Here is a 23,977-nt window from a genome sequence, read left to right as displayed (position 1 = left end):
CAAAGGTACTGCTACAACAACAACAACAACAACAACTGCAATCAGTACAGCCACGGGATGCGTTTTGCGGATATAGCCGTGCTTGTCCCATTCATAATGAAAACTTGATGACATAGGGCAGACCGGGAATACCCGTCTTTGTGACTTTTAACGTTTTGTCCCATGTTTGTGCTAAATTTTGATGCAATAATTAATGACGGGGAATGCCGTCCTATCCCTATGTTTATACACAAATTTAATGGCGTTTGTGGTTTGTCCGCGAAAGAGATATATACTGTCCGGTCCAGTACTTGCAGTTGGATTTGGTACTGGATCTTGTCGGTGTAGTCGAAGAGATATTGTTATTGTATTAGTATAAATATTTCCCATACATATTACAGACCTTATATATATATAATTGGCGCGTACACCCTTTTTGGGTGTTTGGCCGAGCCCCTTCTCCTATTTGTGATGTGCGTCTTGATGTTGTTCCACAAATGGAGAGACCTACAGTTTTAACCCGATTCCGAACGGCAAAAAATTTTTTTTTTATGAGGAGCTTTTTCATGGCAGAAATACACTCGGAGGTTTGCCATTGCCTACAACAGCGACAGCGATTAGAAAAATGTTTTTCTTAATTTTGGTGTTTCACCGAGATTCGAATCTACGTTCTCTCTGTGAATTCCGAATGGTAGTCACGCACCAACCCATTCGGCTACGGCGGCCGCCTTGGTCGGGTCCTTGGTAAATCCGGGTCCTTCCGATTATGTAGAACCGACTGTCGTGGGAACGGTCGAAGAGTTTCCTTTGACTCTTGACTCGTCTGAGAGGTGGCTTAGGCTCACAAACCTCTGCAGTGATGATTCCTACGGTAGCACCCTAAAATAAAAAAAATATGTACTATACTCCGCCATTGTAAAAATCGCCAGTAAACTCGAGAAGATGTTTATTATTTCCCAACTGGTTTTGCAATGTGTTCATGAGTTTTTTCTTTTCACAGCGTTGATCGATTTTAATTTAAGTAGACAAACAATTATCAATTTAATATCAATGGATTTACTTTGGACCCAACATTTCTGCTGGTTTAACCCATTGCTCAAATTGTTCGGCAGTGAGGTAGCCTAATTTGATGGCCTCCTCTTTTAATGTGGTGCCATTCTTATGTGCAGTCTTGGCAATTTTGGCAGCTTTGTCGTAGCCGATGTGTGGATTTAATGCGGTGACCAACATCAATGATTCAGCCATGATTTTTCCAATACGTTCACGGTTTGCCTGTATACCATTAACGCAATTGCAGGTAAATGTTCGGGAACCATCAGCTTTTGAGATAAATACAAGAAAAAAAGAAAATTAGTATCTACTTACAAATAAATACTTTGTTGAACTAACATAGCAAGCGTATGGAACGCAAAACATTCGAGACAATCAGCGGCATGAAAACGTTCAACTCGAAATGTCCATTGGAACCGCCTATTGTGACCGCTACATGATTGCCCATCACTTGTGCCGACAACATGGTGAGCGATTCGCACTGCGTTGGATTTACCTTGCCAGGCATAATCGAACTGCCCGGCTCGTTCTCTGGCAGCATCAACTCACCCAACCCGCAACGTGGACCCGAGCCAAGAAAACGAATATCATTGCCAATCTTCATAAGACTAACGGCGATCGTATTCAAAACACCATGCACCTCCACCATAGAATCGCGCGCTGCTAACGCTTCAAACTTATTGGGAGCTGATACGAAGGGGAGTTTGGTAAGTTCAGCAATACGCGCTGCACATTTCTCCGCAAAACCAATACGCGTGTTCAGGCCAGTACCAACAGCAGTACCGCCCAATGCCAACTCATAAACACGCGGCAAAACAGCATCGATGCGATCGAGCGCATATGCCATTTGTTGAGCATAGGCACTGAACTCTTGACCCAAAGTCAGCGGTACTGCGTCCATAGTGTGGGTGCGTCCAATTTTAATGATATCCTTGAATTCATCCGATTTAGCTTTAAGAGCATCGTGCAAGAATTGTATTGCCGGCTTCAGATTATTGTTCAGTTCTAGAGCGACCGAAATGTGAATAGCTGTGGGGAAGGTATCGTTCGAACTCTGCGACTTGTTCACGTGATCATTCGGATGAACTGGAGTCTTTGAGCCCAATTCACCACCCAACAATTCAATGGCACGGTTGCTGATCACCTAAAAAGTGAAAAAGTAAGAAATGTATGCGAATATCACACTCGTTATGTCAGCAACGGAAATGTACTCATAGGTAAGTAATGCCAATCAATCAACCGGTAGCTTCGGAGCTTAATCGATATCATCGCTCACCTCATTCACGTTCATGTTGCTTTGTGTGCCTGAACCGGTCTGCCAAATCACCAAGGGAAAATGATCCTCATACAATTTGCCAGATATAACGTCGTCAGCAGCTTTCGAAATGGCATCACTTAGTTTGGCGTCTAAGCCAAACTCCTTATTCACCTCAGCGGCGGCTTTTTTCAAAATTCCCATGGCTTGAATAACCGGTTGCTGAAAGAATCCAAATGAAAATATTTAAAGCTAAAAAACTTTTAACAGTAATCAAAACTGTAGGAGCTTACCGGCATGCGCTCGGTCGATCCACCTATGGGAAAATTTATCTTGGAGCGCATAGTCTGGGCGCCATAATACTTGTCAGCGGGAACTTTCAGTTCGCCAAATGTGTCTGACTCTGTGCGATAAGATTCGGATGCCTGCAAATAAAAACAAAAAACAGAAAATGTATAAATCAAAAATGCAAACTTAAGTTATTTACCACCTATGTATGTACATATGTAAATATTTATATACGAGTATGCATATGAATACTAAAAAAGCAGGCTTATGTGAATTCACAGCCTTTGTCCGTACCATTATAAAAATGTACTGCTTTACAACTCAGTCGTTCATATACTGAAGTTGATTAACACGTCGATTCAGTTTGGTGGTCTTTTTATGTAGCAGACTGAGAAGTGTAGATAAGCTAAAAAAAGATTTGGTTCCGCGGCTTGAGCAAAATGTGTTATCATACTGTGGGTACGAGAGCGTAGAAATTGTGAACGCAACTATCTTCTTATCAAAAGCTTTTATTGCAATTTTTATTTATTGTCTGATAGCTTTAGAGGCTTGACTGAAGCAAATATTGTGTGCATAAACACGCAAAATATTACAGTAAAACGCGACTAAGTGGTACACTGGCGGTATAGAGTATTCAGTCCAACTCATGCGAGAGTCCAAGGTGTCAAAAAGGTGACTGAATTTAATACAAAATTGACGAAGCTTCGTTGGCAGTATGCAGATTACTAGTTTAATGTACTTGTCTTCACTATCACCTGAGTTGTATAATTCTTTCACTGTGATTTTTTCATCACTTTAATAATTCCGAACAATTTGAGTTGCACAACTTTCAGATCTACGTGTGTCTAATTTTAAATACATACAGCGGCTCAATAAAGAACTCGGACAAACCTTAGTTAAAACTTTGTATAAAAAACACTGCTAAAATAAAGGCAATTTGAAACAATATTTTTCGATTTCTAAATGCTTTATTTATATAATTTAAGAAATAACAAAAACATAAGATAAGTCGTGTGCACTTCTTTTACAATAACAAAAAACTTTCAAAATGAGGAGAATTCACGCCAAAAAAGAACTCGGACATCTGGCATCACTTCGTAATTTCTGACAGTTTAAATGGGGGAATCCCATTTTTTAAATTATATATAATTAATTGAGGAACGATCGACAGTTTTGGAAGTAAATTGTGTCAAGAAAATTGACAACGTGGCCAAACTTCGGTGGAAGTGCGAAAAATAATTATTGAGCAACATAAAAATGGAAAAACCATGCGTGAAATCGTCAAACTTGTAAATCGACCGCGATTAACTGTATGTGACACCATAAAACGCTTTAAAGAAACAAAATCTGTAGAAAACAAAGTGAAAACAGGACGGCCAAAGCTTTTTACGGACACTAACGAGCGGTGGATAGTAAACCAAGTCAGAGCAAATCCTCATTTAAGTGCTCCAAAACTTACAACACAAGTTAAAGAACATCTTGAAATTGACTGCAATCCATATTGATATGTGATATTTTGCGACGAAAGCAAATACAACATATTCAGATCAGATGGGCAGTCGTATGTATGGAGGAAGCCAAATGAGGGGCTGAAAGAGAAAAACCTGCGTGCCACTGTTAAACATGGTGGCCGTTCAGAGATGGTTTGGGGATGTATGTCCGCCTCCGGACCCGGAAATCTTTGTTTTGTTGATGGCATAATGGATCACAAGCAATATCTTTCAATTTTAAAAAGAAATGTAATTCAAAGTGCTGAAAAATTGGTTATAAAGGAACAATTTTATTTTTACCAAGACAATGACCCCAAGCATAAGGCGTTTGATATTCGCTTGTGGTTGATATATAACTGCCCGAAAGTGCTCGAAACTTCACCACAGTCCCCTGATATAAACGTCATTGAGCATTTATGGGCGCATTTGGAGAATAAACTCAAAAATCACAAAATTTCAAACAAAAAGGACCTCGAAGCTGCTCTTAAGGACGAATGGGCTAAAATTGATACCGCCGTTTGCAGAAATTTGGTGGAGTCAAGGCCGAAACGACTAAAAGCTGTTCTTAAATCCAAAGGGTTTCTCACAAAATATTAATTTTTATTTTTATTGGCTTTTAAAGTAAAATTAATTTCCATGTCCGAGTTCTTTTTTGGCATGAATTCTCCTCATTTTCAAAGTTTTTTGTTATTGTAAAAGAAGTGCACACGACTTATACTTTTTGACATACAACCCTGTATTTTCTGTGTTATCGATAATTATTATTACGAATGTGAGGAGAAACATCAAAATAAAAACTAAATGAAATGGATGCCGGCAAAGAAAATAGGTCTGTAAACATAATTCTGATAAAATGTTTGTTAAATATTATTAATTATGGATTCATTTTACAGAAAAATTACTTATTATAAATTGTAATAAAGAATATGCCATGCGCATTGCTGCCATACTTTCTTGCAACCTCAGTAAACATCGCATACGGATTTCCTCCAACTGTTTATTATTATTAGCAGCCAATTGCGCAATTAAATTAGCTATTCCTTCTCCTTGTATTTTCTTCATATCGTTAATAATAATTAAAGAAACCAAAAACACCGAATATTCTACCAAAATAATTTCTATGAAGAAAAGCCTCTCAAAGCAGTATTGACAGCTGATTGTCAATTGTCAATGCATATGTGAACGTATTATTATCATTACATGCATAGGGTGTTTTTTAAGCTACATGCGAACTATCGATATCGATAACCTTAGTTTGACAGCTGAGAATGGCTGTGTTCACATTTCTATTCAGTAAGATTTGACAAGGCATCATGAAACTTTTAACGTCAGAAAAACTCTTCCAAACTGCGAAAATTTGCTTTGAAAAAAAAAATCTGTTCGCGAAGTTCATGGAGCACTAATGGCATCCTTATTTCCTTCGAAATGCGGAAGGAGCTGTCGTTACGATAAATGGCAAGTGCTAACGTGCCATGCTGACCAAAAATTAATCAGCTAAACATCGACGACCTCTGGTTCTAACAAGACGACGCAACTTGCCATACAAGGCGCTTAGCAATCGAGTTAATGTAATAAATATTCAAGCCACTCTTGACGCCATATGGCCACAATTGATCGTAGAATGGACCATGTAACTCGTAGCCGCGGTGGTCATATGCCGGATGTCATATTGAAAAAATAAATACCATGAAATTATCTACCAGACTATAATAAAAAATATTCATTCTAGCAATATTTCTGTTTTTATCTTTTTAAGTTTTCAAAAAACAAACCGATATACATAAATACGTCACACTAAAAAAACCCCTTTAACCCCTTTTTTGAGTGTACCGTTCGCCCGATTTCAATGAAACGTGCACCAATTTTAAGGAAATAACTTCCTATATAGGGCATCAGACCTATAGACCAAAATGTGAAAATCAATATATCTCTAAAACCAATTAAGTTAGAAAATTTGAACTTGGCACGATTACATAAATTATATATGCCGAACATACGGTGAAAAATAGTAGGTACTGAAAAAACCGGCTTGGTGCCTCCCATATAAATTGAAATTTCCAAATCGGTTTTCTCCGGAACCACAAAAGCTAAGATGATTCAATTTGATACAGTTACTCAAATTGCCAATACCTATCGTTTGGTGCAAATTGGTACGCATGGAAAGGGGACGTGGCACCTTCCATACAAACATTGTAAAGTTCAATGGAAATTGGATATAACCTATTAAATACTTACAGTGATAATCATTATTGGTCGAATATTTGACCACAGCCGATAGCAGTTAAATAAATTTTCCAACATAAAAAGCATTGCATTTAATACCTATTAATTAAAATTTGAGCGAAGTACCTCCTGTCATCAAACAAACAGTCGGCGCACTCGTAAAAAGTGTGCCCAACTTCCAAGATAGATGTTTACAGCTTTCGCAATAAGAAAATGGGCATTTAGTACTAATTTGTTTCGATACAGAACATTCAATCCAATTTGTGTGAGTGTCCAAATTATAAGGGTACCCAACTTAGCAGGTTTTACTGTACTTGTAATCTTAAAAAAATCCAATTTGTGTGAGTGTGCAAATAATAAGGGTACCCAACTTAACAGGTTTTACTGTATTTGTAATCTTAAAAGAGAATTAGTCAATTTATATATGTTTGTAGCAAAGTCGTATAAAAAAGTTGAAGCAAGGAAAAGTATTCATGACTCCCAGGCATAGTAACAATGAAATTCTCACAAACTAATATTGTTCCATTTTCAGGCAAGTTTTCTCAATTTTTCAATTATGATTAATTATAACGCGGAGAATGAAAAATTCATAGATGTATGCCGAATCTCTCCTCCAATTTGTTGGTGAATCTTAATTGATTTCTACTTAAAGGCACCTAAAAACGATAGTGATTTTCCTAAACAGAAATGCATTCAGAGCTTTGCCATTGGCTGCAGAGCAGTATTCAGCATTTAATAAAAATTGTAATTTTGTTGCTGCATACCCAAAGTATAACTCAAGCACAAGACCCTCAGGCAACTCGACAATACTCGTATATCATGCCCTATTAGACTCGGCTACAATAGCCAGCAAATAATAGTTACCCCAATGACATACAGTATGCAAAGTTCGTATTAGTACACCCTCTTACAAATAAAAATACCACGTATATTTTCAAAATTTACTTTAAAGCAATTGATTTCAATCGTAGTGCGGTATTGTATAATTCATAAAAAAATAGAATAATAACAAAAACTCCGAAACATTTGCATAGAATTGAAAAAAATAGCTTTAGTAGCAGTGTAGCTATTTCTACTGCAGGCAAAATTCGTATTAGTACACTTAGTATGCGTAAAATTTGTAAACAGTTTGTTGGTATTTACCGTTATTTTCGAAACGATTGTGTTAAACATTCAATGTTTAACCTTGGGCAGTTGCGTTTTAGTAGCCATTTTTTGAAGTTCGCGGAGTTAGTTTGCAATGTCGCCTAAAGTAAGTGAATTATCAAACGAAACTAGGAGATTAATAATAAATATGAACAAAAACGGAAAGTCTTTACGCGAAATTACGAGAACATTGCAGAAAAGTGTGTCTACAATACAAAACGTAGTCAAAATTTATAGAGAAAGTGGAAGGATTGACAAAAAGCTTCGAAATGTGAACAGGGCAAAGCTTGGACAGAGGCACAAGACTTATTTGAAGCGCCTTATCAGGAAAGATCCCACCGTCAGTGGAGTTTCACTAGCTGCAGAACTAGAAAAATACTTTTCTATCAAAGTTACACCTCAAACAGTGCGCAATTATGTTAAACAATTGGGATTTAGAAGCAGAACTGCGGTTAGAAAACCGTATGTAAGCTCATTCAATAGAAGAAAACGTGTTATATTCGCCAGGCAATATTTAAACAAAAATATGCGGTTTTGGAAAAGGGTAATTTTTTCGTACGAGTGTAAATTTAATATAAAAATTTCCGATGGACGCATAAAAATTTGGAGAGAGTGTAATACTAGCCTTCAAAAACGAAATCTGCAGCCTTCTTTCAAGCACGGTGGTGGTTCTCTGATGGTATGGGGATGTTTCGGGGCAAACGGAGTAGGAAAGTTGCATTTTATTGATGGAACTATGACTGCGAGGCAATATATTGATATTTTAAAAAAGAATCTACGCAAAAGTGCCAAGAAATTGGGTTGCAAAAAAAAATTTATATTCCAACAAGATAACGATCCTAAGCACACGGCGTTGGATACAAGGTTATGGATCCTTTAAAACTGTCCAAATTATCTCAAAACACCACCACAAATCCCGGATATTAATCGCATAGAAAATTTATGGTCGATTTTCAAAAAGCAACTGAAACATCATCAAATAAGGAACCGAGAACATTTAAAAAAAAGTCCTCAAATCAGAGTGGAAGAATATTTCTCCAAATCTCACAAAAAAATTGGTGGAATCTATGCCGAAGAGATTGTCTGCTGTTCTAAGGCAACGAGGGTATCCTACAAAATATTAATTTTCTGAACTATCTTTTATTTACTCTTTAAATCATTAAAAATACATGTGTACTAATACGAATTTCGCTTCTGTGAAAAGTGTTAATTTTTTCTTTCTTATTTTTTTTTTGCAATTCAATACACTTTGTGAGCGGTTTTGTTATTTGGCCTTATTTGAGTTAATTATCTATAAAATAAAACGGTTTCAAACATTTGTTTTAAAATTAATTTGAAAATATACGTGGTTTTTTTTATTTATAAGGGGGTGTACTAATACGAATTTTGCATACTGTATCTACAATATTTATGTATCAAGAATGATGGGGAATGATTCTTTATGCCGCGTATATTTATGTACGTATGTATGTAAGTATAAAGGCAAGTAAATAGAATTGAATACTAAACACTAAAAAGTAGCAGGTCGCTCTTATAATAAATTCAATTTATATTAAAAAGAACCTGTTCTAATGAACTAACGCGTATTTACTTTATATATGGTATATAGGCTAATTAGCAAGTGGAAAAAATAAATACATATACGCCGGTAATAAGATCTTATCATGGGACAGCGGAAATATATACATATGCATAAAGGATCTTTCAAAAGACGCGCCTCGATGTTGTTTTAAAACAATGCATGGGAAAATTTAGATTCTTTCAGTTCTCATTATTTTTATTGAAAATACGACACTCAACAATTATGTGTGAAAGATGGCATAATTTAAATGTCCACCATGAGCGCGTTACAGGTAAAATCCGTCAAACAGTCGATTCATGAATGCCTGCCTATATGTTGAGAACGTCGAGATACCGATGTTGAATGTTGTTGAGCAACACTTTGCGCTACAGCAGCAATATTCTCCAGTTTTTTGGTATGCCACTCTTTTTTCTATCCTCTACAGAACCAGTTTCCTGAAATTTTTGCACCAACCTTTGAACTGCCGGCACATTCGGGCGATTATTTCCACCAAAAAATCATGAATTTTGCCATATGTTGTTCTTAAGGAAGCCATAACCAAATGGCTTCAAAAGGGCCCGGGTTCGAAACTATGGACATGAAACAGCAAATGATAGAAAAAGTTTGTTCAAATAGCGGTCACAAACAGCATCAAGAGTACACCACAAATATGAGGAGAGGCTCCGCCAATCACTCAATAAAGGGTGTAACCGCAAATTATATATAAATATATGCAAGCCCTTAAATATCGATCACTTTCATAGAAATGTTAAATAAATAGCTTTAACGCATTATTCTATCTATCTACTTAACAAATGTCAAAGCTGTCATAAAAAAAGATACCGTCTAGGAATTATTCACTACTGGGAGTCACTTTTGAAGGAGCCTTTATATGTGTGTAGTAAAATAAAGCGAAACAAAATTCATGTATGTATGTACATATACATATCTCTATACAAACAACTTAAAACGACTTTTAACAAAACAACTTAAATCGGCATAGCACGTTTTACCTGAGAATCAGTAAATTGTTGGTATTTAACCCTCCATTGGGCACCCGGGTCTGGCCAAACTTTTTCATAGACTTAAGACGTGAATTTAACATATTTCTATTATAGCTAACGGTTTCAACTTACAGGTAGCTTTCCAAAATTCAATTTTCTACCAGTTTATGGATGTAACCTTTTAAAAAGGATCCTCAAACAGGTCGAATAAAGGCCAGTCCCAGGTGCCAAACCGAAGGTTTTTAAAGAGGTGCCCAACGTAGGATTAATGCAATATTCAAACTTTTATTTAGTCACAGATGAATTTTATAATCCATCTCGATGGAACTGAAATAAAGAAGCTATCAGATATTTACATTTATTGAACTAAAACGAAATTGCTGCAATTTAATCCAATATGCAAACATTTACATATTTAGTCACAGTTGAAAATTATTAATCCCTCTATACTTATAAAACTTGAAATAAAAATATATGAAATATAAGATCTAAATTTATTGATCTAAAAAAAAACAAAAAAAAAAAAACTACTAAGGTGTAATAAATTGTTTGGACAAAAGACCACAGATATGCATTTCTAATTTTTTTCTGCTATGTGAGCCGCGACTGCATTCAAAAATGATAGTGTAGTCTCTATGTCAAAGACGACCTAAAACTCTCATGTAACTTCTAAGAGTTTCTGCCCAATTAGGAAAATTTGAGAAAAAGGTACTCACGCCAGTCGAGGCATACTTTGTTAGCAGACCGAATCGGCAAAACTCTACCATTCCTGCAACATCTTTAAACAAATTTACATGGATTTTTGTATACTGTCTAATATTTTTATGCTGCTAATATGACCCTCATAATTAAAGGTTGGTTTTTGCGGAATCAGTGTGATCTCAAGTAGGGCTACTTAGCACATGAGCTGAAAAGTCCCGGAATTAACACATAGATGGTACTAGTTTTATTGGTTAATTTCATGGTACTAGCATTCACCTGTTTTTCAGTTAGTACTAACCTTAAAACGATAGTTGTTAGAATTCTATAATATACTAATCATTAGTTCGTGAGTTATTGTGCTAAGAGCGACGCTACTTTTGTTACTTTCAAAACAATGGACCAAAAAAAAAAATTGTGTTTTAATTTTACATTGCTTCTTGATGCGAAAAAATACCGTTCAAGTGAAGCAATAGCTTCAACAGTGTTATGGGGACTCCGTTCCATCACAAACAACAATAAAACAATGTTTGTTGACGTCAAACGTTGTCGTAGAGACACCAATGATGCACAACGCAGTGGACGTCCAAATGAGGGGCTAACATCAGAAAACATCAAAAAAAAATCTACAAAATCGTTTTGAACGATCAAAAAGTGAAGTTGCGTAAGTTATATGACATCGTAAAAATATCAAAAGAACGTTTTGGCTTTATACTGCATGAGCGTTTGACTATGAGAAAGCTCTGTTCAAAGTGGGTGCCGCGTTTGCTTACTTTCAAGACAAAGCACGGGGTCACAAGTCAATTCTACATTCACCATATTTGCCAGATTTGGCTCCCAGCGACTACTGGCAGACCTAAAAAATATGCTCGGCTATAAGTAATTTCGCTTGAATGAAGAGTTATCGCTGAAACTGAGGCCTATTTTGAGGCAAAAGATAAATCATTCTACAAAAGTGGTATAGAGCGGTGCTGTATGGATTGCGTTATTGTTGATGGAAATTACGTTGATGAGTAAAGCTAATTTTGAACAAAAAAAAACTTGCTTTCTTTGTTAGGCCCGCGACTTTTAAGCCCATGTGTTAAACTCTGCCACTACTACGTACCACTAATTCTACTACTCAACGTGCAAGAAATCAAGACAGAGCTACAACTTTTATGAGTAAATATAAGATCTCATAGATGAATGAACTAAGTGTCAAGAATGATAGAAACAAGATTGCGCCCATCAGAGCGTACGTGACGTCACGTTTGCTGAGTTGTGCAGTATTGCCAACCATTTGCTCTTCGCAGTAAATTTAATGCTTTTTTATACCGAAAATGCGACAATTTTTAAGTTTGGTGTTTGTTTCTTTTTGTTTTTAATTTAAGGCTACCGAAACTTTAGGTTAAAAAAAACTGTATTATTATACAAAAGAAGTTTAAAAAAGGCCACTCTGAGAAGATTTTAGTGCTAATGAAAATTTTTTTACTCCTATAAAATTTGATAATTTGAAAGTGCAAATTTAATTTTTGGCTCCATTTAAGACTATGCAAAAATATTAAATGCCCCTCTCTCAACTCTTCTTAAGATTGAAAACCTTTTTACACATTTTAAAAAGCCTTTGAATTTATTGAATGCGAATTAAAACCATAGAGGTGTAATCGTTTCTTCCGGTCATCAATCCTTAGTGAGACATAGAGCATCAAGAGGTGTATTCATAGTAAAAATAAGCAACAAAATACCAGAAAATACTAAAGAAACCATACTGACATTTTTACAAAAAGAGTACCTTATCTAGTTACATAACTTCAAATATACCAAAAAAGTCGTTCCCTTAATAAAAGAGTCTCGCTTAACAAAAAAAACTCATAAATTAAATTGCACATAAGCATAACACATTTATTTAAAAAAAACGCACATTCTACAGAAAATTTGTCACGCATACAAAGTTCTTTAAGTAGTTCAATAAAAAATTGGTGTTTTATTTTCTTTAAATGGGCATTTAGTGCGTTTTTATATCCAAAGCTAGGCAACTCTGGAGTAGCGAGAGAGAGATTTGACTGCCGAAAGCAGAAGAACACCAACAACACCTGCAATGGCGGGCAATGCCACCAGATGTTAAAAAAAGTAAAGCTAAATAAAACTGAGTGAATTATTTAAATCATTATTAAAAAATGTATATTTTACAAAATTATAAACATTACTTTTAATTAGAATAGGCTAGAAAAATGTCATGTGGAATGAACTAAAACTCCGAGACAAAAAATAATAAAAATAACAAAAAAAAAAATGCTAAATCAAGTTACGAAAATGGTAATCTGGCCATACTGGAGCTAAAATCACGTAACTAGTTGTCAAATTCGCTGAGCGCAAAGTAACGGGACCACGATGGGCGCCATCTCATTATTCTTTGCATCATGCTAAGTGTGACTACCGTGACTTCCGAGAATAAATAGTTTTTTCTAATTCGATTGGCCCGCGACAAACAACGAATAGCGTACAAGATCGATCTCGCAAATAATTGCATATTTTATATATTTTCTTAGTATTCGGGCATTAGGCCAGTACTACAATGTAAGTTCATACAATACTTAATTAAATATTTAAATAAAAAGCTATCTTTGAAAATTATTCTGAAAGCTAAATGTCAACGAAAGATTGAACAAGCACTAGTCGTCTTGCTTTTTTTTTTTTTTAAAGAGCCTGATTTGAAGGCATTTGTCTGGTGAAATTCCCTCCACTGTGGTGGAGTCGATAGAAATTGTAGTCAGCGGACTGCTTTGGACGACCCCTACTTTAATGCTGGACGTTTTGTGCTGCAGCAAATCGGCTCCCTTAGCAAGACACTGGGTTGCTAGCTCTAGAAATTTTGACTAAAAGCGGAAGAAAAGTAAAATTTGTAGAAAAAACATTTCATTTTCAAAATGGACTGCTTACGAGCAACAACTCGCTCAAGAGTTTTCATCGGTATGTTCAGGACTATGGCAGTATGACATGGAATACATACCGCTTAAGTCAAGACATGATAGAGTATTTGACGCAATCCGAGATGGAGATGGAGAATTTACAAAGCTTTATTTCTTATGATGTGGTGATTTAAACGGAACTCATGTTTTGCAGCTAGCGTTTGCTAAAGAGTTACAGCAGGGAGAATTATTGAATAGTCCCGACGCAATCGATTACATTGCAGACCTCATTATAAAAAAGTTGGCAGAACTTGTTTCCAATGAGCCCACCCTCTATGGATGGATGAAGTGTCCAGAGGAGGCTTAGAAAAGCACAGTACCAGTATGAAAGAGCTTCTCATAAAAAACCATCTACCGGAATCGGCTTAAAACTCTAGGGCCTTCCAATTGTGGAACGCGCGCTATTATTTATTTATTTTTAACAAAATAGTTTCATATTGGCGAAACTTCGCGATTGGTTTTAAATTTAAAAATTAATTCACAAAATAAAATCTTGGATTATGTGAAATAAATTCTTGTTTTAATATTAGACTTGACAATTTCCGCTACCCACTTCTATCTATACCATTATTTACATTCAAATATTAATTAAAATTTATTTTTTAAACCGTTCGCAGTTTGTTTCCATTTAAGTAACAAAATACTATTTTGCTACCATTTTTCCCAAAAAGGATTTAATTTTTTCCTTTTTATGCACCTTCTTAAATACAACCTTTTGTAAGGGAGTGTCAAAAATCGAATGTCACTAGTGAGCAAACCTTTAATAATTGAATCATGACCATCACCATTTCAAGAAATTGACAACGTGAACCAGTGACTATGTTACAGATTGCACAGTGTACTTCTATCTATGTATGCACATCCTTCAATAGATATGGAAAATGCCTTATGTTTATAATGGCTATACAGATATGTATGTATGTAAAAACTCACTTCATCAGGGCAGTCGCAGTCTTCAGTATCCTCCATAGTATTGTTATTTAAGAATGAATGTTATGAATTTTGTTGATCGCTGCTATTTGTCACGTTGAGAACTTATGAAAAAAAAATTATAAATAGACACACAATTTTTTATCCGTAAGCGTCGATTAAAAGTGAGACAATCTACTCAATGTGAACTTGTTTTCACTTGTAAATTATTGCTAGTAATTGTTGTTTAGAGTTTCTTTGAGCTTTCTTTGCACACATGTATGTACATTAGGGCGGGTCGATTTAAAAATCTCTCATTGCTCTGTTAAAATCGTATTCTAGGGATCAAAATAAGAAACTTTGCCGAAGGAACCATACCTCTAAAACGAATTCTGATGTCCCCCAATTTCAAAATATCACCATTTTTGGCCTTTACATGAAAAAATCAGTTAAATGGCTATGTTTTTTCTTTATTTTTATTTATTTATATATTAATAATATCTATTTTTTCTCTTAAGAAATTTATTTAGTTAGAACATTTAGAAATTAGAACATTAGAAAAAATTAATTTAAGTGAGTTATAGAAAAGAAACTAAAACGTTCGACCCAAATTGGGGGACATCAGAATTCGTGAGGAACCATACCTCTAGGTTCCTTCGGCAAAGTTTCTTATTTTGATCCCTAGAATATGATTTTCACAGAGCAATGGGCGATTTTTTTGCCTCCCCACAAATCGACCCGGCCTAACGTACATAAAATTGAATAAATATTTCCTGTAACAGTCGATTCATGAATGTAGTAATGAATATATGTAGTAAATCCGGGTTGTTCCTAGATCGGTATCTAGGAATTATTCACTATTGAAGAGATGCAGAGAGGAGGGCGTGATATTGCTCAGGCGACCTCCGAAAAGCCGTAGAGGTTCCGTTTATGGTGCTAGGTGATTGCCTTGCCGCGTTACGCAAAGTAGAGGCCGTGCAGGCTAAGTGCGTCTGATGACTGGAATAAAATGAATGGATTCCGTGTCACTATATTCATTTCCTCTGAAACCGCAGTCTTTTGCAGCTGCAGAGCTTCAGCTACCCCAAGGGGTCCGCGTAACTTTGGCACAATTACGTTCTGGATACAGTAGCAGATTAAACAGCTACCTATCCAGAATCGACCCCGACATGCACAACATACAATATGTCCAGCATATGAAGGCACTCCGCACAATACTAACCACCTTTCCACTAATTTAATACCCCTCTCGCTCTGGACCCAACCTGTCGAAACAGCAAGTTTCCTGGGCCTACCATTAGATGACAGAGTTAAGTATACTGCTGCAACAACACCAACCACCTTTTCATATGCCCTATCAAACCTACTCACCTAGCACCCCTCCTGGGCCTACCGTTAGCTGAGCTAGACGAGCTAGCTACGTTGCACTGAGAGGGTTTAGTAAACTGCTACAAGAAAAACAACAACAACCACTCCCTATGTGTCTTAAGGCAGGCCTTAAGATGGCACCTCCCATTGCACTGATTATATCTAACCGAAGTAGAGTTTGGGTGGAGCTGTCTGTTTCAAACGCAGTAGAAATAAGCTTCGGGTCTAGAGTTAGGCTCAATGCCAGCCCTGAGAAGAAGTGTTAAGATCAGCGCTTTCTAGTGACAATATGCGAGGTTCAGGGCACTAGACAGGGCTAGTTTACTGGAGCTGCAGTCAAAGTCATTCCGGTACGTAGAACCGGCTGCCATGGGAATGGATTTCGTAACACTTTGTTCGTTTCCAGGAACCTTCGCAACCGCAGTCTTTTGTTCGATATCAAAAACGAAACTTCAAAAACATAACTACAATGCATTTGCGGTGCTTATGTACTCTATGTATTTCAAATGCATCAAATATCCGACAACAGTTAATCAGATAAAAGACTTAACGGGCCTACTAGTGTACTATAAATTACTATCACATGTAAATTAGTAGTAAAGTGTTAAGTCCACAACCCGCTGCCCTATTTTCCGTTTATTTCATTCTTGCTCTTGGTTATTGATTTTAGTAAATGTATACCTTCTACTCAAATATGAACGAGACGTTATCAATAAAACGGTCCGCGGATGACATATGGCAAAAATAAATTTTTTGTTTTTTGGTAGGACTGTTATAAGCTTACATGGCAAATTTCAGCGTGATATGTCACATAGTTTGTTTTCTGTGCTACTGTAAACAAGTCAAGCTCGAGTGTGTTCTTCGAATTTAACGATGGAAATTCAAGTTGAACAAAGAATTTGTTTGAAATTTTGTTATTCCAACAAAATTTCGGCTTCAGACGCCTTAAAAATGTTGCAGACAACCTATGGGGGCTCTGCTCTATCGCGTGCACGTACTTTCCAGTGGTACAAATCGTTCAAAGAGGGCCGCACATCAACCCAAAAAACCACGCCAAAGTCGCTCAAAAATTAAGGTTATGCTGACTGTTTTTTTCGATTACGAAGGTGTGGTGCACTCGGAGTTCCTTCCGCAAGGCCGATCGGTTAACGCTGAATATTATTTAGACGTTTTAAAGCGTTTGCGCGAGAACATTCGTCCTAAAAGGAAGGAATTGTGGAACAACAAGTCATGGTTCTTGCATCACGATAATGCACCAGCTTACACATCACGTCTTGTTCGCGATTATTTGAACAAAAATAATGTTAATATCGTTCCTCAAGCACCGTATTCGCCTGATATGGCTCCATGTGACTTTTTCCTGTTTCCCAAGCTCAAGTTGCCGCTCCGTGGAAAACATTTTGAGACAATTGAAGTCATAAAAGAGAATTCGAAGAACACACTCGAGCTTGACTTGTTTACAGTAGCACAGAAAACAAACTATGTGACATATCACGCTGAAATTTGCCATGAAAGCTTATAACAGTCCTACCAAAAAACGAAAAATTTATTTTTGCCATATGTCATCCGCGGACCGTTTTATTGATAACGTCTCGTTCATATTTGAGTAGAAGGTATATACATAAAAAACATATGTAAATATTTACTAATTACACATTGAGTTTTGAGTAAATTATTTAATTCAAATAAGAGTATGTTCATTCCTTATAAACAAATAGTAAATATATTGAGTGCAAATGTATACATTTATGGTAAATATTTATTTCAAATTTGTCTATGAATTTACGAATTCTAAAAGACAAGTTAGAGTTCTTAGCGACTAGTTACAAGTAAAATTAAGTAATATAGTATTTCAATTGCATTTAAGTAAAAATTGAAAAAGAGAAGTTAAGGGGGTCTTCTACCGTCACGGTTTGAAAAAATCGATTTTTTTTTTTTTAGATTTTTTAAAAGCTACTAATGTTAAGAGTATGCTATAAAGAGGGTTTTATGAAAAACATGTTCCTTCATGAGCATTTCGGGGAGAATACATGCATGCGCGTGGCATTTTCGAGCGTTTCTTTATCTTTAAACGCCTTTTCCCGAAAGTTGACTTTTTTCAACTTTCTGGTCACACATCTACTATAAATATTTGTCGAATTCATTCCATCTTTTTTCCAGTTATTCAGTGAACATCTCGCTATGTTTTCCCAGACCACTTTTTTCAATTTTTGATTAGTTTAATTTTGCGGGCCTCTAAAGTGTAAAAAAAAGAGGAAATTTTCAAACTTTTTTTTTTAAATCACGCATTTTTTACAAATTTCAAAATATTTAAAATCGCCACTGGGAAAACATAGCCAACGCTACACTTTATGATAAAAAAAAAATTTTTTGATTTCAGATAAGTAAAATGGTCGATCGCGTGCCACAAAGTCGCCTAGGACATTTTTACAAGGGCAACCTCGAGGACGGTTCAAGGACACAGGGCCAAAGAATTCGATTTGAAAAATATATTTTTAAATAGTGCAAACTTGTGCAAATTAAATAAAAAAAATCTGATTTCATTATCTCAAGTGGTTGCTTTGTAATTAATTCCCAAAAATAGGCCCGAGATTAAGGCACGACGGTAGAAGAATAGCAATACTATTACATATATACATATATATTTGTTCCACAAATGGAGGGACCTACAGTTTCAAGTCGACTCCGAACGGCAGATATTTTTTTATACATATTTTAATGAGGAACTTTTTCATGGCAAAAATACACTCGGAGGTTTGCCATTGTCTACCGAGGGGCGACCGTTATTAGAAAAAACTCTTTCTTAATTTTGGCATTTCACCAAGATTTGAACCTACGTTCTCTGAATTCCGAATGGTAGACTAGACAAAACTGTTACATAGAAATGCTTTTAATTGAAACATAATTCGAATACAATAACTTCAGAGTAGATCTGAGAAGGAAGAGTTATTTCGTCGTATGAAAGCGAACATTGCAAAAGACTTAGAAATATCATAGTTAAGTGGTGGCATACGTCCAAAATTTTCAAAAATCGATTTTTTATCGATATTTCGAAAGTATAGTATCTTAAAAACATACTGTGAAATTTTCATGTGGGAATTCCCAATATTATAGCTTCTACAGCCCATTAACTAGGTAGAGAGCGGACCGCGCGCTCCTGTACCTCAAACTTTAAACTCGTTTTTCTCGAAACTACTTTTTCCGGCACGGTCTGCATAATAACTCATATTTTTTTATATTTTTGATGCGGTTTTTTTTTTGTAAATAGTCGAAAGTGTTTTCTCTATAGATTTGATTTTTGATATTTTTATCGAAAACTTTTATAAACATAATTAAAGTGTGACTTTTATGACGTAAAACGCATACTTAGTTTTAAAATGCCGTAAATTGCAAAATTTTTCGAAATTCAAAAATCCGGATCGACAGACTATAACTACAACTTTATTTTACAAGAGATTTTTGTACTTTTTACAGATCCATCAACATTTCAAGGAAAAATTATGCAGACCGTGGAGCCACTTTTTTCATTGTACTTTGGGTCACGTAATTTTTTGTATACTAATTTTTGTAAAGGGCGGCCGCCGTAGCCGAATGGGTTGGTGCGTGATTACCATTCGGAATTCACAGAGAGGTCGTTGGTTCGAATCTCGGTGAAAGCAAAATGAATAAAAACATTTTTCTAATAGCGGTCGCCCCTCGGCAGGCAATGGCAAACCTCCGAGTGTATTTATGCCATGAAAAAGCTCCTCATAAAAATATCTGCCGTTCGGAGTCGGCTTGAAACTGTAGGTCCCTCCATTTGTGGAAGGCGCACACCACAAATAGGAGGAGGAGCTCGGCCAAACACCTAACAGAAATGTACGCGCCAATTATTTATTTTTTTTTTTTTTAATTTTTGTAAAGAAAAATTAAAGTGCAGTTTTTTATAAAGTTTAAGTATTAATAAACAATGTATAAAATTGTTTTATATTTATTTCTATTGTTATCCCTTCTAAAAACAGTTTTTCTTTTTTTGACGCTGCTGGACGTATGCAACCCCTTAATGTGCTTTGCAGAACTAAATTTTTAATATATACTCGTACTCTTAGAGCTTTAAACTCACTGACAGCATCTAAAAATGTAGACGAAATACAATATGAAGTCCGAAACGAGTTATTTGGTGGCATTTCTTTATGTGCGCCATAAAGTCCGTCGTTTACATTTCTAATCATCGAGTAAATTTTTAAATCACCGGCATACATTAGAAAGTTAACTGATGAGAAGCAAAAACGTATATCATTAACGAATAAAATAAAAACATAGCGGATCTAATATACTATGCTACCCTGGAAGATACCAAAGGTTGGCAGAATTGTAAGGTTTGTAATTTTTAATTTACTTGTTTCATTACTATTATACATACATACATAACCTGTATGTACGTAAATATATGGCAGAATAAATATATACATCCATATACTATATACAAATCCATATACTGCCCAAGAATGGGAGAACATTCTCTACATTATGTTACGGGTTGGTGTCGAAATTCTGTATGTACAAAATTCAAAAACAAATTTCTGCTTTTTAAAAGTCTGCTTTTTAAAAGTCTGCTTTTTAAAATTCTGCTTTTTTAAAATTCTGCTTTCTAAAATTCTGCTTTCAAAATTCTGTATTACAAAATTCTGTATTAAAATATAATGTTAACAATGTTAAAGAGGTAATGTAATTATTTAATTTATTAATATATTATTATTATTTTTTATTATTATTCGAGATATTAAATAAAAAAAAATAATAATAATAATAATAATTTTTTCTTCAGTTTCGATAGAATCCACGCTTCAAAAAAATAACCCTCATCAGTCCGACTCCGGCTACGCAATCCACCGTATTTTTGCGTAGAACTCCTTTTCGCGTGGGCGGTTGTTGTTGTTGTTGTTAACAGGGCGGTCTTCGGCCGCGCTTCAAAAAAATAACCCTCATCAGTCCGACTCCGGCTACGCAATCCACCGTATTTTTGCGTAGAACTCCTTTCCGTGTTAAAACCATTGAGGCCTTCCAGTTTTTTTTTATTCAATATCTCGAAAACTAAACGAGATATCAAAAAATTTTACTCTTTCATTTCGTTTTCTTTTGTCGAGTTCTATAAGAATCCGCCATAAGATTGCGGCGCCACGGAAACAGCAGAATCCCCTCGTACATATGTAACGGGTGATCAATTAAGAGGAGTTTTTTTCATTTGCGTTTTTTTTACAGATCGCGCGCGAGTTGTGGCAAACTTTCATCGTGGATTTGTTGAACAGCGTTTGGCATTTCATCATGGAAAGACTCACACCGCAACAACGTCTACAAATTGTTCAACTGTATTATGAAAATCAGCGTTCTGTGACAAATGTTTTTCGTGCGCTTAGACCGCATTATGGTCAACATAATCGGCCTGCCTTAAACACTATTCGACATACCATCAACAAATTTGAATCCGAATATTCATTGGTGGATAATTATCAACCGAATAGACCACGTCCAGCAAGAAGCATTGAGAATATAGCGGCAGTAGCAGAGAGTGTACGAGAAAACCGCGATGAATTGATTCGGCATCGTTCTCAGCAACTTGGACTGTCGTATGGAACAACTTGGTCAATTTTACGGAAGGATCTTCATTTAAAAGCATACAAAATACAGCTCGTACAAGAACTTTGCTGATTGGGCTCTTGAAAAGATTGAAGAAGATCCACTGTTTTCGAGCAAAATTTTGTTCAGCGATGAGGCGCATTTCTGGCTCAATGGTTACGTCAATAGCAAAATTGCCGTATTTGGGATGAAGAGCAACCAGAACAAGTTCAAGAGCTACCTTTACACCCAGAGAAAACAACGGTCTGGTGTGGTTTATGGGCTGGTGGAATCATCGGTCCATATTTTTTCAAAAATGATGATGGCCGCAACGTAACTGTGAATGGTGCTCGCTACCGTACCATGATATCGGACTTTTTGCCACCTGAAATTGAATCTAATGATCTCTACGACATTTGGTTTCAACAAGACGGAGCCACTTGCCATACAGCTCGTGAAACAATGACTTTATTGAGAAGTCATTTCGGAGAGCAGCTGATTTCACGTTTAGGACCTGTGAGTTGGCCACCAAGATCTTGTGATATCACACCTTTGGACTTTTTTCTTTGGGGATTCGTGAAGTCCAAGGTCTATGCTGATAAACCAGCTACGATTGAAGCTCTGGAAGCCAACATTACGCGTGTTATTCACGACATACCAGTCGAAATGCTCGAACGAGTGATTGAAAATTGGACCTTCAGAATGGACCACCTTAAGCGTAGTTGCGACCAACATTTGAATGAAGTCATATTCAAAAAGTAAATGTCAAAGAATGTCCTTTCAAATGATAAATAAAGGTTTTGAACATAATTTACATTTTTGTTTTTTTTTTTTAACTATTGAAAAAAGCACCTCATGATTGATCACCCGTTACATACCTACATTAATTATAGTTGATAACAGTTATACATTGGTATGTACATATGTTTGCAATCAAATACATATTACCTGGAGATGAGAACTTTGACTCTCTTCTTGTATGACAAAAATCACAAAACTTGAATAAAGCAGAATTTTTCGCATTAAACATGCAGAATTTTGAAAAAGCAGAATTTTAGAAAGCAGAATTTTAAAAAGCAGAATTAAAAAAAAGCAGAATTTTAAAAAGCAGAATTTTTTTGCAATTTACAGAATTTTGTCACCCAGAATTTTGTAATACAGAATAATGACACGCTCCCTTATGTTAACATCTATTTTTTCACTTGTTATATTAAATTTTAAAATAACTTAGCTTAATTTGCTTACCATTTTTTAAGTATAAGGTTTAACAAAGTTTCACTAAAGAGTTCCTTGCTGTTTTCCTCACTTTTTACAACTGATTCACAACTTGTTATTAGGACACAGTAAATTGAAAATGCATAGCATTGAACCGAGCACCGCACATGTACGTGCAAAAATATGTAGTGGAATGTGTCAGTAACATGACATTTCTTCCAATACAACCGCAATTAGCAATGTCGGCACAAAGGAAACAAGACTCATGAGTAAACCGGTAAATCTACTTATAAAATACGTAAATAGTACTTGTAATAAGAATGTATATACATACATATGTGACAAGAGAAGCCTGGAAAATATATTAAATGTATACGTAATTCGTCAATGGATAATTTCTTGCTAAATTTAACCACACAGGAAGATTTGTTATACATACATATGTAAGTATGTAGTCAACTCGTTATAATCCTAATGAATTATTAAGTTTAAATTTTATTTGAATCGGTTTGAGTGCGTTGAAAGGATTATATGAGTCGGCTCATGCACAGTATTTTTCACAATAAATGATGCAAGTTTTTGGAATAATTATCATTACATAATCACCTTGCCACTAAAATATTAGGACTTTAACTAAACGCACTGTTGCAGGCAATGGAAATACTACTTACCAAGCTTCTCGTGATAAGTGATTTTACCGCCCAATGACGGCGGCTTAGTTGCTGCACATTGCGGGCCAATGTAGGTGAACATCGCACAATTTGAAACACCATTTTTCCAGAACAAAAAATGCACAAGTTTTTGTAATTAGTTTCAAATCAGCAGCTGCAGCAATCCACTAATTGCCTGCAGATGGGTAAGTATTTGTTGTGTTATCGAACCAACAGCTGACCAAAGGTTTTGATAAGCCGCAAAACGAAAAGGAAGTAACCAAATTAAATCACAAAATTAAAATGGTACTGCGGTTAACGTTGCAAGAAGCTTGATGATATTAAAAAACTTCTACACCGCTTCTCAGAAATCTTTTGAAACATAAGAAAAACGCAATTTTCGAATGTTGACTGGCAGTAGAATAGACTTTTGTCGATTATATTTTATTTTGATATAGTGTCCCATGATCGACAAACATATTTTTCAAACTAAATGACGATAATTTTGTACTTTGCGGAGTAGAATGAGAAATTGAACAAAAAAGTTTATTTAGTGTAGGGAAGAGCAATATTATAAAAGTGCTTTTTGTTAATAAC

General features: G+C 35.7%; 1 protein-coding gene across 4 annotated transcripts; it reads right to left on the bottom strand.

Moving 5' to 3' along the window:
• Positions 1–908: 908 nt before the first annotated feature.
• On the bottom strand, positions 909–23,770 carry LOC129239511 (fumarate hydratase, mitochondrial-like). 4 transcript variants are annotated; one of them, XM_054875031.1, is made up of 5 exons: positions 23,402–23,770; positions 2,578–2,709; positions 2,306–2,506; positions 1,369–2,173; positions 909–1,298 (listed from the first exon to the last, which is right to left on the bottom strand). In XM_054875031.1, the coding sequence occupies exons 1-5, from the start codon at positions 23,501–23,503 to the stop codon at positions 1,036–1,038; spliced, it is 1,503 nt and encodes a 500-aa protein (XP_054731006.1). In that variant the 5' UTR covers positions 23,504–23,770; the 3' UTR covers positions 909–1,035. The 4 variants fall into 4 exon arrangements, with proteins under 4 accessions (XP_054731006.1, XP_054731008.1, XP_054731007.1 ...); XM_054875033.1 differs by lacking the exon at positions 23,402–23,770 and adding an exon at positions 22,761–22,883; XM_054875032.1 differs by lacking the exon at positions 23,402–23,770 and adding an exon at positions 14,577–14,726.
• Between the last annotated feature and the right edge of the window lie 207 nt (positions 23,771–23,977).

The sequence above is a fragment of the Anastrepha obliqua genome, chromosome 2 (assembly GCF_027943255.1).
Source record: "Anastrepha obliqua isolate idAnaObli1 chromosome 2, idAnaObli1_1.0, whole genome shotgun sequence".
Classification (NCBI taxonomy): domain Eukaryota; kingdom Metazoa; phylum Arthropoda; class Insecta; order Diptera; family Tephritidae; genus Anastrepha; species Anastrepha obliqua.
Note: the sequence above shows the minus strand (reverse complement) of the source record. Positions and strands in the feature narration are given on the sequence as shown.

Bases quoted from the DNA above. Each gene is read 5' to 3' on its own strand.
- LOC129239511 (XM_054875031.1), bottom strand. From the start codon at position 23,503: ATGGTGTTTCAAATTGTGCGATGTTCACCTACATTGGCCCGCAATGTG. The intron at 2,507-2,577 runs GTAAGCTCCTAC...GGATTCTTTCAG, and splicing joins GATCGACCGAGCGCATGCCG to CAACCGGTTATTCAAGCCAT. The intron at 1,299-1,368 runs GTTAGTTCAACA...TTATCTCAAAAG, and splicing joins GCGTTCCATACGCTTGCTAT to CTGATGGTTCCCGAACATTT.